At 46.1% G+C, this 18,297-nt stretch overlaps 2 protein-coding genes across 6 annotated transcripts in view; one reads left to right on the top strand and one right to left on the bottom strand.

The window, feature by feature from the left end:
- Positions 1 to 18,297, bottom strand: part of ANTKMT (adenine nucleotide translocase lysine methyltransferase) — a 57,106-nt gene that overhangs the window by 10,111 nt on the left and 28,698 nt on the right. The window contains exons 5-8 of the mRNA XM_075898951.1: positions 5,421 to 5,541; positions 4,282 to 4,371; positions 2,419 to 2,505; positions 100 to 195 (exon numbers count right to left, since the gene is read on the bottom strand). Of these exons, the coding sequence (XP_075755066.1) occupies positions 100 to 195; positions 2,419 to 2,505; positions 4,282 to 4,371; positions 5,421 to 5,541 (394 nt within the window). The remainder of the gene's footprint in view (positions 1 to 99; positions 196 to 2,418; positions 2,506 to 4,281; positions 4,372 to 5,420; positions 5,542 to 18,297) is intronic.
- Positions 12,695 to 18,297, top strand: part of CCDC78 (coiled-coil domain containing 78) — a 33,031-nt gene continuing 27,428 nt past the window's right edge. For 2 of the 5 annotated variants that reach the window (XM_075898935.1, XM_075898937.1), the window contains exon 1: positions 12,695 to 18,263. In XM_075898935.1, the coding sequence (XP_075755050.1) occupies positions 18,240 to 18,263 (24 nt within the window). In that variant the 5' untranslated portion in view covers positions 12,695 to 18,239. The remainder of the gene's footprint in view (positions 18,264 to 18,297) is intronic. The other 3 variants (XM_075898933.1, XM_075898934.1, XM_075898938.1) reach the window with 3 other exon arrangements.

The following is an 18,297-nucleotide window of genomic DNA, read 5'->3' as shown; positions in this document are numbered from 1 at the left end:
TGCTCTGTGCAGCAACTCTGTGCCCCTGCACAGGACTTGTTAGGCAGCTGCATAACCACCTGGCTGCGCAGCTTAGAGGGAACCTCAATGCTGACTTACCTCTTGGGCTTGTTGACTCCACTTCGGAGTATGGTGGGGGTAACTCTGGTGGGCCAGGATAGGGGGGTGGCCAATGCGGAAGTGTGCTAAGCGAACCTGCCCCAGGAGAACAGAAATCGGAATGAAACGTTCTCTCCCACATTCTTTGTTTTCTATTCCATACTGATTTCCAGGCTACTGAACAATTCCTCATGAAGATCTAGCCAATCCCAGGGGAAAGGCTGTGAAGGAAAAACTGGGCTACCCCAAGGTGTTTCACCATATGACTATGGAATAGAAGTTCTTTAACTAGGGCTGGGGCTCCAGGTATCCACTTTATTAGTGCTCTGAGGTCCTAATCCTTAGCAGTGCTGAAGTACGTCTGAGTGCCTTCAACTCCCACAGACTCCAGTGGTAACTGAGTGCTCAGCATTTTGCTGATCTGGGCCCTAATTATGAGTCGCTGATTATAACAGACACGTGACAGATTTAGTCATGTTCCTTAGTACAGTGATAGAATAAAAAAGAACATGCATGACACAGTCCAATTTTGGGCAGAGTTCTGAGAACAATGGGAGCTGCATCCAAGGAAAGATGTTAACCTTACAATAGCTCAGGATTCATTTCAGGAAAGGGTGGAGCCATTGGGCTGGGTGGTATCATCTGCAAACTTAATAAGCGTACTTTCATCCCAGGCATGAATGAAGACAGTAACTGAGCTCTTTATCTGAAACAACAAGGAGTCCTGTGACACCTTAAAGACTAACAAATTGAATAGGGCATAAGCATCCATGGGCTACAGCTCACTTCATCAGATGCATGAAGTGAAAGAATCAGCTGTCAGGGATATATATGTACATACATATAGAGATGGCAGAGGTGTGTGTGTGTTATATCCCTGCCATCTGATTCTTTCACTTCATACATCTGATGAAGTGAACTGTAGTCCATGGAAGCTTGTGCCCTATTACATTTGCAAGAACAATGAGAAGTCCTGTGGCACCTTATAGACTAACAGATATATTGGAGCATAAGCTTTTGTGGGCAAAGATCCACTTTGTCAGATGCATGTAGTGGAAATTCAAGAGGCAGGTATCAATACACAGGTCAATTCAGTCAGGGAGAATGAGTCTCACCTCTAGCAACTGATATGGAAGTGTGAATACCAATAGTTGAGAAACTGCTTTTGTAGTTGGCTAGCTATTCACAGTCTTTGTTTAATCCTAAAATAAGTGTCAAATTTGCAGATGACTTGTAGCTCTGCAGTTTCTCTTTGAAGTCTGTTTTTTTTAGTTTTTTTCATGCAGGATGGCTATTTTAAAATCTGCTACTGAGAGTCCAGGGAGATTGTTCTCCTACAGGTTTTTGTATATTACCATTCCTGATAGGATTTGTCCATTTATTCTTTTACGTAGGGACTGTCCAGTTTGGCCGATGTACATGGCAGAGGGGCATTGCTGGCATATGATGGCGTATATTACATTGGTAGATGTGCAGGTGAATGAGCCCATGATGGTGTGGCTAACCCTCTGATACCTATTACATTTGTTAGTCTTCAAGGTGCCACAGGACTCTCTGTTGTTTTTGCTGAGACAAATTAACATGGCTACCTCTCTGAAATTTTTCTTATCTGGGGCTACATCTAGACTGCAGGCTTCTTTCGGAAAAAGCTTTTCCAGAAGAGACCTTCGGAAAAAACTTCTTCCGAAAGAGAGCGTCCACACAGCCAAAGCGCATCAAAAAAGCGATCTGCTTTTTCGAAAGATAGCGTTCACATTGAATGGATGCTATCTAGCATTTAAGCTGTGATTACTATGGACGGAGTGGCCACCAGGGCACCTGTGTTTTTTCCTCTTTCCTCTTCTTTCGAAAGAACTCCCTCTTCCCTGTCCACAAGCGCCTTTTTCCGAAAGAGTTCTTTTGGAAAAAGGCTTCTTCCTCATAGAAAGAGGTTTACCAATGTCGGAAAAACCCCTCTGTTCTTTCGATTCCCCCCCCCCCCCCCCAAAAAAAAACGCGATTGCAGTGTGGACAAAAGCGAAGTTTTTTCAGAAAAATGGCCATTTTTCAGAAAAAAAACTCTGTAGTGTAGACAAAGCATGGGAGAGGCTGAGTCCTTCACAGCAGCAGGCATACTGTTAATGGAGCACTGTGCAGAGTCACCCAGGAGTAAAGGAACCTGGATGTAGAAGGCCTGATCCAAAGCCTTTGAAGTCAATGGAAAGATTTTGTTTGACTTCTATGGGCATTGGATGGGCCCTTGGTTCTCTCCTCTCAGGCTCCAGATGGAAGTTTGGTGGACATTTCATATAACCAGGGTGAAAATGTTTCAGTGCTTACGGGAAGCTCGAGGTGCTGATGGATGAGCATAGGTGTAGATTGAGGCTGTTGGATAATCCTGGAGATTAGCAGCCTCTCTTAATATATCTGTGTATTTAACAAGCAGAAAGAAAATCACGTTAGTAAAAATAAATCCTTTTCATGTGTCTAGTGCCTTTCTCTTGTAGGTCTTTCACTGCTTTGGAAGAACAAATTCATCAGTTGGAAGGATTTACAAAGCATGTACCAACACACTGAATCTTCCCAGCTGCTAAGAGCAAACGTTAGATTGAGCCATGGTGCTGTACAACTCTTCTGGTGGCTCTAACCAATTCTGCAGAATTTAAACTTTCACTTAAAAGACTTCTAAATATAATTTTGAAGACAACCTTTTGAACAGAAATCAGTTCAGTAGTGCCTCCCTGAGTCTGCATGCAGACTGAACCAATGTCTTTGTCTCCAGCATCTTTCTAGGCAGCAGCACAGAGTGATATGGGGCTCCCTATGTATTAGAGGCAGCAGCGTGGGGTGGCAGGTGGAGCTGGTCTGCAAAGGGAGCCTGTTTAAAAACTGCAGATAAATCATTATGTAGTACTGTAATTACTGTCGTGTAAATTACTGACTCCTAAATACCAAAGCCAAGATTCACAAAGGCCCCTAAATTCCCTTGAAATCAATGTAGCCATGTTGGTTCCAGGCTTCAAGATGGGTGAGGTACCGTAGAGTCTCAGTTATAAACACCTCAGGAGGAGGGGAGGTTGTTTGTAACGCTAACAAAATGTTAGTATTGTTCTTTCAAAATTTACATCTGAACATTGACTTAATACAGCTTTGAAACTTTAGTACACAGAAAATAAAATGCTGTATTCTCCCCCCCTGCCCTTATTTTTTAGTAATTTGTTTTTCACAATACAGGCAGTCCCCGGGTTATGTACAAGATAGGGACTGTAGGTTTGTTCTTAAGTTGAATTTGTATGTAAGTCGGAACTGGTACATATTGTAGGGGAAACTCTAGCCAAACATTTCTCCAGAGCTCAGTTTTATTCTCCCACAACTCACTTCCCTCAGTCCTTTATTCTCAAGCTGAGGTGTCTGCTGAAAAAAGCCGTTCTGCGTCTCCCTGGTCTGCTGGGGGCGGGGCGCTAGCTTCGCGTCTCCCTGGTCTGCTGGGGGGAAGCAGCTAGTGCGGGGTTGCCTCACCCCGTTTGTAAGTAGGGATCTGATGTAAGTCGGATCCATGTAACCCGGGGACTGCCTGTACTGCGTGTGTGTGTGTGTGTGTGTGTGTGTGTGTGTGTGTGTGTGTGTGTGTGCGCGCGCGCGGGGGCGGTCTCTGCTGCTACCTAGTGCATACTTCTGGTTCCAAATGAGGAACCCTACTTTAATGGTGCTGGGAGAATAAAGTCATCAGTATACAGGAGCCACTCAGGCCCTGATCTTCAAAGGTGGGAGTGAGGTGTCTAAACACACTTAGCAGTTTGAGAGTCAGACTCTGTAGCTGTCTTACATCTGGTCTGAAATGTTGTAATCATAATATAACCATTAACACAACTCCTTATGCCCTGCACAAACATAAGAGACATGAGGCCTGTGCAAGTCCACACTGATCAATCTTTTGGCTTTTGTATTGCATCCCTTTGTCTGTACAGCTCTTATAAGGCAGAGTTCTGGTGACCTTATTCTGATTTAGAAACAACATGCTCTGCACATAATTTTATTAGCTTCAGTAGGACTGCTCCTGCAGTAAGGTAGCATTAATGAAAAGAGAGGTAGCTGAATATACCATGTACATTGTAAATTTTGGAGCTGGGACCTTGCCTTCCTACGTGTGTATGAAACAACCACCTGACTTTTGGCACTACTCAGAGCCATCAAAAGCCTCACCTTCTGAAGACAGGGTTTGGATCATATTCAGGCAATCAGTGGCTCCATACAAGAAGATGAATTTAAAGGTGAGAACACCTTGACTGGAAGCTAAGTGGATGAGATTAGAGAAAACATGAGTCAAATCAGCTGATGGTTCCTTCACTATAGACATTTCTTCTTTCTCCAATTTACTCTGTTGTCCTTATTTCATCTCCTTGAACCCTGTAATTTTTCCCTACTCCCATGCTCTTCCCTCCCACAGCTCCATGGTTCTGCTGACATGATGATAACTCAGAAATTATACCCGTGAGGCAATCTTTGCACTGCCTACAAATGAACCTCATGAGAAAGGGAGTGGTCTCTCATACTGTCTATTCTTTTAGTGCTATACACAATGATCTTTGCAGGTTCTCAAAGCAATTTACAATCACGATCTCTCAACCTGCCTGTGGAGTAGGTGGTATTACCCACTCTAGGAGGAGCTGAGGCAACAAAAGAAACTTGTCCCAGGTGACAGTGAGTAGGTGGGAGAGTTGGGGCTAGAACACTGGACTCCTAAGTCCAATTGCCCATTGTAGGTAGTTAGTTGGGCCTACATCCTCAGTGCTATGTAGGCACCTAACTTGCACAGCAACCCATCAGAATTGGGCACCTAAATAATTCTGAGGAACTGATAATATTGAGAAAACCCTTAACACCTAGAGAGCCTGATAAATTAATCTGCAGATAAATGCCCTCTGAAGATTTTTTTTGAGGGATGTATTTATGTATGCATGAGTTAAGTCTATACAAACTTAAAATGGTGGCTGGTTAATCCAAGGTGTATGGACATCGTGAGGTTTTAATCTCCTCCTCACAACCTATTTCTAGGGGAAGTCTTCTGTTGCTCTCAGCTGATTGGGCTCAGATCCTCTGGAAACCCATTGTAATCCTAGTTTTATATTTGTGATGAATAATCCAGGCCCTGTTTAAAGTGGTCATCAAAATGGCAGTGGCTGTTGCCTTCTCCTGGTCAGTACACCTGAATATGGGCCTCTCTACAGCTACACAGGCAATATCTGCTAATATCTGTCTGCTTCTCCTCACTCAAAGTAAATGTGACATGAGACACAGATGTGGCAGCAGTAGGGTTCTTGCTATGGAAGTATGACACATACTAGAAGTCCCTTTGATATATTGTTGTCTGGAGTTCAGCTCCTCCCCTATCACACAGTCCCCCAGGAGCTGAAGTGGAAAACGGATAGTGGTGGAGCCCTTGTCCTTGTGCTGGAATATCATCTAGGAAAACAGAGACAAGACCTGGTTCAGGAAGAGCATTGCTTTGAGCTTTGTAGCTTTTTGGGGAGTGGGATCAGAGAGGGAAGGGAGAGACCTAAGAAGGTGCCAATGCTGGAGGTGATAAGCACGGTGCAGGGGAGACTACTGCAAACTTGTAACCACACAGCTTTACTAGTTACATTGGATCACTCTGCAAGTGCTAGGGCTTCATTCTAATCTTCATGGTAATCTGTGGGCTTTGCCATGTTTTCTCAGGGAAACATTTCTCTCCCTGCCAACAGTGCTTACTAGAATAGCTTTGCTCACTGGCAAATGTGGAATTGTCCACAAAACGAGCAAGAATCATGAAAATGTGAGATGGAAATTTCTCAGCTGCTGGTCCACTACTGTGGAATCTGTTCTCTGAGAAAATAAGGCAAAGCCCACTGAGTACCACTGGAGTCTCACCATTGCCAGGAAGAAATAGAAAATCCATCTCTTTGCATCAGCATGTCCATGGTGATACCTGCCTCAGGAGTTACCTGTCTCAGGGTGGCCCGCCCGGTATGTTGTGGTTTTCCCTGACAAAAGCATCTGTACATTCAGTAGGAATGACTTTAACATGAAAGGAAGCCAATAAGAAGGAAGTAAAGTCTCCAGGAGGGGGATGGTATGTGTCTCCTCTGTGACAGGCTGCATCTGAAATGAACACAAAATGGCAGCTGCCTCCAGAAAACTTAAAGATACAGTACAGAGAAAGCAAAATCCTACCAGTTGTTTCAATGTACTGTATATTGAGTAAGAACATGAAAGAATTCTTATATTAGGCCTGATCTATGCTATCTTGGTTTTATCAATAGAGTGAAACTAGAAAAACCCTTCTTGTATAGATGCAATTATAGTATATACAATCCTGGTATAGTACTTCTATTTCCCCTATCTGGCAAAAGCAATACCAGTATATTGACATTTATATTGCTTTAATTGTGTCTAAACTATCACATACCTAACCAACATGCTAGCACAACTTTCTCTTATTAAAAATGCCTTTATTAAACTAAACTAGTTCTTTATTAAAACAGTAATTTACAGAGCTGCTGACCCTGCAGATTAACAGTCTATCGATGCATATACGGTAGGTGAACATGCCTTTGGGGGAGGCTAACCTCTGCCCCCCAACCCACCTACCTGAGGTCCCACCACCTTTTGTCCTTCATGCAGCCATGACCCACCCACTTTCCTGCTTCCTCAGCCCCAGTGCTGGGTGGGTGGCACAGATGGAGCACCCGCAGCACTTGAATGGGCTGCATGGCCAGTGCACCCTAGCACGGGCTAGGTCTAGACTGTGGCGTTTTTGCGGAAAAAGCAATGCAAAATGCACTCGGCATTTTGCGTAGCTTTTTCCACTTTTTTTCGGAAGAGGCTTTTCTGCCATTTGGCCCCATCTTTTTGTGGAGCCCATATGCCTCATGAGACGTAGCCTTTGTGAGCAGGCATTGCAGCTGGAGCATTGGGTGGGCAGTTTGGCCCCAGTGCCAGGTGGACTGGTGGTGCACTACCCCGAGGGTACACCTTTCTGACATTAAAGGGAACACCAGGCAGGAGTGGCTGAGGGTGTAGCAAGGGTGGGGACATGTCAAGCATTTTTAGATGACAGAGCCTTCCATGCCTATAATACCCACCACCCATGTAAACAGCCACACAATGCAGGCTCCTCCCTTCAGCTGCCATTCAGTTTGCTAAAGTGGTGACATAGCATAGTGACAACCCAGATTAATTTCCCATTCACACATGGGAAACTTAGGGCTTTTACAGTTTTCCAGGTGTTCAGCTACAACATTGGGCATGATGTAAATTTGACTTAAGAGTCTGGATCCTTACTTTGTACTGTGTGAGATACAGAATCCCTTTCTTTGCCCCTTGGAGCTCCTCGGGGAAGTTTGGCATCTCGTCCAGCACTAGCTGTACATTACTGAAATGAGCTAGAACCCTGGAAACAAAACCCCCAGATAGATTACCCCACAAAGAAACACACATGACTGGGATATTAGAGGCTAAACTCAGCAATGGTACACTTGGGCCTTTTCTTTTGCACAGGGCTGGATTAACTCTTCTGAGGCCCCAGGGCTACTAGATTTTGTGGGGCCCCCTAGGCTTTGGGGCAGGGCCAAAAATCGGGATCAGTGCACAGAAGGGGGTTGTGGTGGTTTGAGGCAGAAGGGTGGGTGCAATGTGGGAAGAGGTGAGGGCTCCAGCTTGGGACGTGGGCTCTGGGGTGGTGCTGGGGATGAGGAGTTTGGAGTGCAGGGGACTCCAGATGACGGCCAAGGGATTTGGAATGTGGGAGAGAGGTTAGGACAAGAGGTGGGGGGAGGGGAAGGAGGTCAGGAAGAGAGAGTGCAGGATTTGGGCTCTGGGAGGGAGTTAGGGACTTAGGGTGCTGGGGTTGCAAGCTCTGGGAGAGACAGCCTGCGAGGGGCGAGGGGCTGCAGCAGGAGGGTGGAACTTGGGGTGTGAGGAACTTACCTGGGGCAGTTTCGATTGGACGGTGGGGAGAGGAATGAGTGGCTCTGCTCAGCCTTGCTTGCAGGCACTGTCCTCTTCATCTCCTATTGACTGGTGATTGGGGCCAGTGGGAGAGGTGAGGGCAGCTCCAAAATAGAGCTTCCTGGTGCAGTGCCTGTCTTGGCTCCAGGGGACAGGAGAAGGAAAGGCAGCAGCATGTGGAGCCACCTCCTCCTCAGTCAGGCAGAGCTGGCCCAGAATGCGGCATGCAGAGGCTTTAATGGCTGCAGCCTGAGGCCCCCCTTTAGTCTGGGGCCCTGTGGTGCAACCCCTGAAGCCTCTTTCTTAATCTGTCCCTGCTTCTGCATATTATCTGTATGAATATTTGCTGAAAAGGGCCTAATCCTGTGAGGTGCTGAGTAACTCCCAAAAGGTGCTGAGTGCCTCCCAAGTCCCACTGCTGTTGAAGCTCACTTAATATCTCATGGGATCATGTCCAAGGAAAAGCAGTAAGGTTTGATGCACTGGTTCTCTGTGGTCTATTCTGTACATATGCTAGAGCCGTGGTGTCCAAGCGGTTCTGAAGCAGTAGTTTTTATAGTGGCTAATGGTATAGCAACATAGCCACACTCAACTGGCCACATAGCCACATGTGGCTAGTGGCTTGCATATTGGACACCACAGTGAGAATGGACCCTATGGTAAAAGAAGTAATGGGATGGTGCCAATACAAATGCTGATATTCCAGAGTATTCATGCTAGTTATGTTGTTTCTGATTAGACCCACAGCACTGATGATAAACATAGAATCATAGAGTACTAAAACTGGAAGGGATCTCGAGAGATCATCCGGTCCAGTCCCCTGCCCTCACGACAGGACTAACCATTGCCTAGATCATTCCTGATAGATGTCTATCCAACCTGCTTTTAAATATCTTCAGTGATGGAGATTCCACAACCTCCCTAGGCAATTTATTGCAGTGTTTAACCACCCTGACAGGAAGTTTTTCCTAATGTCCAACCTAAACCTCCCTTGCTGCAGTTTAAGCCCGTTGCTTCTTGTCTTATCAGAGACCAAGGAGAACAATTTTCCCCCTCCTCCCTGTGACAGCCTTTTAGATACTTGAAAACCGCTATTGTGTCCCCTCTCAGTCTTCTCTTTTCCAAACTGAACAAGCCCAGTTCCTTCAGCCTTCCTAGCTCATGTTCTCTAGACCTTTAATCATTTTTGTTGCTCTTTTCTGGAGCTCCTCCAATTTCTCCACATCTTTCTTGAAATGTGGTGCCCAGAACTGGACATTATACTCCAACTGAGGCCTGTGAGAACTAGACATGTAAGCACTAACTAGAAGACCCTCTTTGTGCAGCACTCCCATTGGGGTCAGTAGACGTTCCACAGGAGATTGGGCTTGTATAATGCTAGGGTTTTATGATAGAAGTACACACTAGCTATATATTTTCTGATGATTATTTTCTCTCTATTGTTTGCAAAGCTCTCTGGGATGCCATTGGAGGAAGTTTTACTAGGTAATTGCCTTTATCTACAGAATTATGACAATGAAAAAAGAGCTCAACCAATTAAACAGCTTTTATATTAAAATATTAAATTTCTGTGCAGCATCTGATCCTCACAGAAAATACTCATCTGAACTGTCATGCTCTATATTTTTCAGAGACGGAATTAATTTTTATGGACATAGATGGTTGCCTAAAGCAGACACTTAAGGTATCTAAGTGGGACTTTCAGCTGCTAACTATAGGTGTCAGAATTTGACAATTGTGCCCCCTGTGGGTTGGTGCTATAACTGCTCATACCCATTCCAGTTAACTAAATTTCCTGGTTTTACCTTTCCTCAGAGTTATTGGTTGTCCTGGAGAATTGGTACCTGGTCACTTCCATTCCCTATATCCGAAAGTTGCTCTGCCTCTTGACTACAGGGCAAACACTCTGCCTCCAAGTGTTAGAGGCAGTGAAATGACTGCATGAGTGACCAGCAGCTCTTTATGATGTCAACAGATGAGGTAACACAAGAAAAGCATTTAATACAACAGGAGTCTTGAAATATATTGAGTGGGGGAATAGTTTTGCTATTTGAGAGGAACTTTCCTGGCTTCTACTTTACGCAAGTGAAATGGGCTAAAGAAAGATCTGAGTCCCCACTTCTACTACTTTTACTGAGACATCTCCCTGACCTGAAGGGCAACCCTTCCAGAGTACTCATAACCTAAACAAGGCTGGGCCCAGAATTCCTGGGGAACTCAATCTCTAACCTTGTTGTAGTCACTTAGGACAGGGGCTAGGGTGTCCCCACTCCAGGGTGCTCTCCCTGCACTAGACATTTCCCTAACCCACTGATCATAACCTACAGTTCAAAGGCTGAACAAATACAATGTATTAAACAGCAAACAATTTTTAAAAAGAATAAGGGAAAATGGGAAAGGTTGAAGTAAAACCCATAACCCTGCTCTGTGGCAGGGGATATCACAAACAGAGTCCAGGAATGCAAGGGCAATTCATAGTCCATTCCTTGTAGGTCCTTGTTCTTCAGGGATGCTGTGGGTGCAGACACTTGGTCTGGTGGTGGCAACTTACCTTCAGTCTCTGGGTGGCAGGACCCTTCTTCCCAGTGTCAGCCCCCAGTCGGGGTTATGATCCTCCCCCCAAATTCTGGCCTGTGAGGCCTATTGGCTGATGGCATCTCCCTGCGCTGGGCTCTCTGCCCAGTTTCCCTCCTTGTTCTCCCCAGCTGCTCACCATACCCAATTCCAGGCTGCTCCAACCCCACACTCTCTGCTGCTCTGCCTCCAACTCCCAGGCTGTTTCTCTTTCCCTTCTGGCTATAGCCCTGTGCCCAGCCAGACTGCTCTCTGGGTTCTGTCTCAGGAGTTGATCTCTGTGTTGTGTGTCTGGCTCTGTGGCTGCATCCCTGCTCCCAGCATTGATCTGCTCACTGTGCTGTATCTCTGGCTGGCATGGCTCTGCTCCCCAACTCAGTTCAGGCTCTTGCTCTCTCCTTAGCTCAACTCTGCCGTACCCAGGTAAATTGAACTCATGTGGAGGACAGAACGAACATGCACGCACGCACGCACGCGCCTCCTGACTTCCTCTTTAAGCAGCCTGAACTGTCAGTAAGGTTATCCTGGAGCACTGGCCTCTTCCCATTGTTCCTGGAGACTGTCAGTCTCAGAGTCCTAACTTTGCATTCATCCTTTCCCTTCCTTTTGGTACTGGGCATTAGCCAACCAACCACCCCCCACAATGAGTTTTAATAAGGGGCCAACAGTTTCCTTACATTCCCCCCTTGCTAAAATCCTGTCACAGCCACAATATTCACAGCAGTACACATTAACAACATATACCAAAACCACACTATATTAAAAATGTTAACGATTAACAAAAGAACATTTAAAATGTAACATCCTATGTCTATTTCTTTATACGAGACATGCTAATATTCATTACAGCACTAGAGCCAATAACAATTATCTCTAACAGGCAATACACCCTTAATAGTTGTGAGATCTCCTTAAAACTTTACCCACAATTTTTATTCCTGTGTCCCTAGATGATAGCATGCCAATTTGAGGCATCTGGTTATTGGGGTTTGGGTTTGCCACACTCTGTTCCCCTTGGTATTCAATTTGTGGGACTAGAACCATTCCCCAATACTTCATCTCTTTAGGGTGTGCTGATCTGTGCTTCCCATGGTCCCTTACTGGACTAAGAGTGCAATGTTTTAGCTGGTCCCTAGGCACTACTCTCTCCACAACATATTTCCTCCGTGCAAGGACCCTATCCCAGCATGGGACCTGAACCTAGTGCTAAAAGTCTTGATGGGTAAACCTTTTGAACCTCTCACCACCTGTCCGCTACTACACTTATCAATGAAGGTGGCCTTACTTATAGCGATCACCTCTGCCAGACAAGTTGGTGAAATAGCAGCATTAATGGCAGATCCATAAGGACAAGGTAATTCTACAGACTCACCCCAAATTCCTCCCAAAAGTACCCACCTCGTTCCACTGCAATGAACCCATATACTTTTCGGTCTTTCCCAAAGCAGCATAAGGACAACAAAGAAACAGCTTTCCATATCCTGGATGTCCGCAGAGCACTTGCCTTCTAACTACAATGAAGAAAACCCTTTCGAAAGACTCCCAGGCTGTTCATATCATCTACAGAGAGATTGCAGGAATTGCCTATATCAAAACAAAGACTATCTAGTTGCATTAAACTAGCATATACCCTGGTACAGAGAGAACCCTCACCCACTGTGCGGTTTCACTTGACAAGGGCAATGGCAACCACAATGGCATTCCTACAGGGTGTGTCCACAGAACACATCTGCAAGGCTGCCACATGGGTGTCAACACATACCTTCATGCCACATTATGCGATCCAGACATTTGCTGAGGCAGAATCAAGACTTGGCCAAACAATACCTTTGGTCACACATGCTCAGCAGCCGAAGCTCCCACCACCTATTACAAATACTGCTTTGCAGTCACCAAGGTGGAGCACCCATGAGGACACTCCTCGAAGAAGAAGGGAAGATTACTCATCTGTGCAGTAACTGGTGTTCGAGATGGTTGTTCCTGTAGGTGCTCCACCTTGGTGATTGCAAAGCAGTATTTGTAATAGGTGGTGGGAGCTTCGGCTGCTGAGCATGTGTGACCAAAGGTATTGTTTGGCCAAGGCTTGATTCTGCCTCAGCAAATGTCTGGATCACATCCACCTTCCTCCCCTTCGTTTTAGAATAGAATATGTCCAGGTCAGAGAAGGAACTGGTGGGAGGTGGGGGGGGGGGAGCTGCGTATGTGCAATATCCTCTTCAGAACACACACTGGCTCTTTGTGCTTGCGACCGGCCATGGACATTGCTGTCACAAATCTCCGATCAAAGGCTTAGCGGTGCTGAAGTACCTAAGGTGGACCATCTATGGGGACAGTCATCTTGAAGAACTCCAGTTACCTCACAGGTGAGTAACCTTCCCTTTTTAGGCAGAAATATGCTGAGACAAAAAATTCCTAACCAGCTGGTAGGTACCCAACTCCTATTAAAGTTCAGTAAGATTTAAGATTCAGATCTCTAATTCCCTAAGGTTTCTCTGAAAATCCTGAGGTCCTGCTTTTCACACATGCGTGCTGGAAGTAACAAAGTGAAGGACTCCTATGCTCTAATGCCTGGTGATATGTGCTACTAGAAAGAGACAAAGGAACAAAATAATTTCTTAAATTTTCACAAGTGAAATGAGTGTTTACAGTCTCAGCTATGGGGGTGAGAGCTGATATTGGCATCTGACAATTTTTAGTTGGCACTAGATGAGACATTCCAGTTCATTTCAGAAATGGCAGGGAATAGAGTCCAATGTCAGTTTTATTTTACTTTCCCCACAGTGATTCCAAGTTGACTCAGTCATTGGAAGAAGTCTTGCATGAGAACAGCAAGACTAGGATTATTTGCTGCCTGTCTTGGATTCTTGGCACTTAGTTGCAGTGCTGTATAGCTCTCTCAAGTTAAGAACGTCCCTGTTTTAAATAAAATACAGGACTATGTAGCACTTTAAAGACTAACAAGATGGTTAGTACCATCTTGTTAGTCTTTAAAGTGCTACCTAGTCCTTTATTTTGTTTCAGCTACACCAGACTAACACGGCTACGTTTCTATCCCTGTTTTAAATGACTTCTTTGTCGAGGTCCCTTTAGATCCTGAAGCAAAATGCAGGACAATGTAGCACTTTAAAGACTAACAAGATGGTTTATTAGATGATGAGCTTTCGTGGGCCAGACCCACTTCCTCAGATCAAATAGTGGAAGAAAGTAGTCACAACCATATATACCAAAGGATACAATTAAAAAAAATGAACAAATATGAAAAGGACAAATCACATTGCAGAACAGGAGGGGGATGCGGGGGGGGGGGGAGGAAGGAAGGTAAGTGTCTGTGAATTGATGATATTAGAGGTAGGGAGAGTGGGATGTTTGTGAGTTAATGGTATTAGAGGTGACAACTGGGGAAACTATCTTGGTAATGGGTGAGATAGTTCAAATGTTTGTTGAGTCCTTTTTGGAAAGTGTCGAATTTTAACATGAATGACAGTTCAGAGGATTCCCTTTCAAGTGCAGATGTAAAAGGTCTTTGTAGCAGAATGCAGGCGGTTAAGTCATTGAGAGAGTGTCCTTTCTGGTTAAAATGGCAAGAAACTGTTTTCTCTTTGTGATCTTGTCTGATATCTGTTTTGTGGGCATTAATCCTTTGGTGAAGTGTCTGAGATGTTTGTCCAATGTACATAGCAGACGGACACTTTCGGCACACGATAGCATAGATTATATTTCTGGATGCGCAGGAATATGTGTTCTTGATCTTATAACTCACTTGGTTAGGTCCAATAATGGTATCCGCAGAATGAATATGTGGACAAAGCTGGCAACGGGGTTTGTTGCAAGGGAAGGTACCAGGGTTGGTATTAGTGTGGTATGTCCTGTGGTGGTTGGTAAGAATCATCTTGAGGTTAGGTGGTTGTCTATAGGAGACTATGGGTCTGTCTCCCAGCGCCTCTTTGAGTATGGTATCCTGTTCCAATATAGGCTGTAGTTTATTGATAATGTGTTGGACAGGTTTAAGTTGGGGGTTGTAGGTGATGACAAGTGGTGTTCTATTGTTGGTTTTCTTGGGTCTGTCTTGAAGTAGATGGTTTCTAGGTATTCGTCTGGCTCTTTCAATTTGCTTTTTTATTTCTCTGGGTGGGTAGTTGAGGTTTATAAATGCTTGGTAGAGATCCTGAAGCTTCTGGTCTCTGTCAGTGGGATTAGAGCAGATGCGGTTGTATCGAAGGGCTTGGCTTTAGACCTATAGATCCTAAATCTCAAGGTTCTGTCCTCACTCAGCTGGATCTTTTCTGATAGGAATCTAAACATTTAATAGGGCTGGGCGACTGAACACTGAATATTAATGGGTGCTTAAACTGTAGCCTCTGTGTCAATATGATAATCAGGTTTGTAGTGCATTGTTTGTTTGGTTAAAAATAGGGCTCACTTAATGCGTCCCCACAAGATACAAACCCATGTGCAACTGCAGGATTCACATCAGCCAAACTACATTCAACCAGTGGAAGTTTGAGTTTGATGATGTGGTGCTTGCATTTTGTGATGATGCCCGTGGCAGTTTTGCATGGTGGGAGACCAGAGGAAAGAAGAGATGAGAAGACTGTAGGGGCGGACTGGCCTGGCAGGACACTGGGAATTTCCCAGTGGGCCGTCCTCTAAAGGGCCGGCTGGCGGCTGCTGAAGGAGGGGGATTGTGATGAGGCGCTGCAGCCCCACACTTTAAATTCCCCACCGCCGCACACCGGCCATGTACAAGGCACAGTGGGGCCAAGAGCGAGCATGCGCGGCGTGCTCAAAAGCCGCACAACAGGTGAGAGGGGAGACGCCCGGTCATAGCATGACATCACAGCCCAGGACTTTAAAAGCGCTAGGTCCAGAGTTGTGCCATGCAGCCCAGCTCTAGGCCTGGCACGTGGTCTGGAGCCCTGGAAGCAGCTGGGGCCCGGTCACAGACTCCAGCCCTGCAAACTGGAAGGCAGAAGGTAGGTGGTAGGGAGAGGAAGGGGAAGGGAGCAGGTCAAGAGAAGAAAAGGGAAGGCACCAAGGGACAGGGTAGGGGAGACACACATGCCAGGGGGCCAAGTGGAGACTGAGGAAAAGGGCAGAAGGGGAGGTGTCAGTGGGAGGGGGGACAGGGTGATGCTGGGAGAGGAGAGGGTAAGGGAGTAACGGTAGTTCGGACTAGGAAGCCTAGTCCGAACTACCTAGTTCGTGCCGCGTGTAGCTGCGCGGCACGGGGTTCGAACGAGCAGGGATTTAAAAATGGCGGTGCCCAGTTTATGCAAATGAAGCCCGGGAAATTCAAATCCCAGGCTTCATTTGCAAGTGCGGTATGCCTACATTACCCCACTAGTTCGAACTAGCGGGGTAGTGTAGACATACCCTAGGACAAGTGAGGCAGAGACTGTCACTGTGAGGTGAATGAGGTGGGAATGGATAAGGCGGAAGATGAGCACCTCTGGGCAGTTGCAAAGGTTAGAGAGGGAATGGAAACCAGATCCAAGATCAATGAGCCCTGGGAAGTGGGCCCATTGAAAGGAGACTGGACCTGTGGATGCCTTGGGGGTCAGCAGCAAGGGCCTGCTTTGGGAAGCCCCCTCTTTGGAGGTGAATGTGGCAGCATTGAGACACCACCCAGAAGCCGGCACCACAGACACTAACTGCAGATTCACGGGATGGCTCTCACAGATCTTGGACATGCATAAGATGATAGATTTGCGGGGAGGCAGTGGCATAGCGTGGGAGCTGAGGGATCAGTTGCTCCTGGGCACCATGCTAGGGAGGCTCCAATTTAATCCCATTCTGCTCCCCCCATTATCCCTTCAGTTCACGTGCTCCTACTCTGCCTGCCACCGGCAGCTGGAGTCTCCTCCCTGCCTCTCTGCTCCAGCTCCAACCCCAACCCTGCTCCAAGCCTGACCCTCCTCCATCTCCACTGGAGGGTTAGTGCGTGTGGGAGCCCAGCCCTAAACTGTAGGGGGTAGGGGAAGATGCAATACAAGTTCCCCTCAGCTGTGCACCAGGTTCGGGACTGTGCCACATGGCAGCTGGGGAGGGGGGGGGCCACAAATTTTTCTTTTGTCCCCGGGCGCATAACACCCTCACTACGCCTCTGCAGTAGAGGAAGGTTTTAGGTGAGGGGATGAGGAAGGGTAGCTCACATGATCAGAGTGGGGCTACTGAAGGAGTGAGCACGGGAGGGAGAAGGGCTGGTGGAGAGGGGCAGGAGTCTGAGTCAGGACAGCAGAGGAGGGTGAGGGGTTGGGGGGCAGCAGGCACCAGGGGAGCCGATGGAGCAAGGGGAGGATACTTGGCAGCAGAGGGGAAAGGTCGAGGTTCATAAGATATTTATTAATAACTTGGGTGCCACAATGGCACATCCAAACAAGCCACAAACTCAGAACTGGTGCACAACACAAAATTCATTCTGCTCATGGGAGGAAACTCTTAGAGAGAACACTTCCCCCAGCTTCTCCACCCCCGAGTCAACGTCACACACATTGGGTTGTTGCAATTGCAGGATAGTTGCATGAGGGGGGTTTGGTGGGGGCCAAACTAATCCCTATGGGTAGGAGGATGGTGGGAAAAGTCCTTAGAGGGGTCACATGACACCTTTTACTTCTGGTCATGTGTCCATCTTGCCCCGAGAGTGTTACCTCCAGAGGCCTGGCTAATGGGGGTCGGGGCATGGTTAACGGGCCAGGGGTATGGCTAATGGGGGTCAAAGAGTATATTTTTAAAAAATTCTTTGATGTGAAAAAGTGGGCCATTCTCAACCCATTTCCCAGGCCTATTTTGATTGCCAGTCCGTCCCTGGAAGACTGGCTGCTTTCCCCATGCTGTTCCTCTCCTGCCACTTCTGCTCTATCCCCAAAGCTTCAGAGCTGCTTGGTGGACACTTCCATATGATCATGTATATTTTGAATTTTCTGAATTTAACAAATAAACCCAAACTTGAGCCCAGCATCTTTTGATATTACTTAGTGTTAGTGTTCTTAGACAAGACATTGGAGCTGATGCTCTGTCCTTAGCATAGGAGAAGCAAAACTCTTTTCCACCCTAGTAGCTAGTTATAAAATAGCACTTCAAGCGCCAAAGAATTATTTCCGTTCCAGACATGGGAATACTCCTGCTATAGGGAGTGGGTGCTTTATAAACCAGGGATTAGGGGGTGAGTGAAACCCCTTAATTCCCCCTCAGAATAAATATTTTGACCCCCCCCTCCTTCAATGTAATGAGAGTCCCTTTGCATATGCCTGGCAGTCAGCAAGTGTCATATCAGAAGATGTCAGTTCTAGTTTTCTGTATTTCTCCAGGTCAGAGACGTCTCAGTACAGAATAATTTCTTTGTGATCCACTGGTTTTGGAAAGGTGCGGGCAGTGTTCCTCTTTACCCTGAATCTATCCCTGATTCTACTTTTCAGGAATGGCATGCTTCTAGGATCTGTCTGAGTGAAACCACTTCCAGAGATGAAGCAGCACAACATACGTTTCTGTTTCTGTATAGATTGCTGTCTTTGCAGTATTCTGAGCAGTTATGTGAGAGTTACAATGATCTGACAAAGAACATTTAGTCATGTAAAAGAATATGATCATATAGCAAGAATATGAGAGGCACAAGAAAGACACAGGTAAGATGTTTTCTGAGAGCCTAATAGAGCAAAG

Source organism: Pelodiscus sinensis, chromosome 16 (genome assembly GCF_049634645.1).
Source record: "Pelodiscus sinensis isolate JC-2024 chromosome 16, ASM4963464v1, whole genome shotgun sequence".
NCBI lineage: Eukaryota > Metazoa > Chordata > Testudines > Trionychidae > Pelodiscus > Pelodiscus sinensis.
This window is presented reverse-complemented; position numbering and strand designations above follow the sequence as displayed.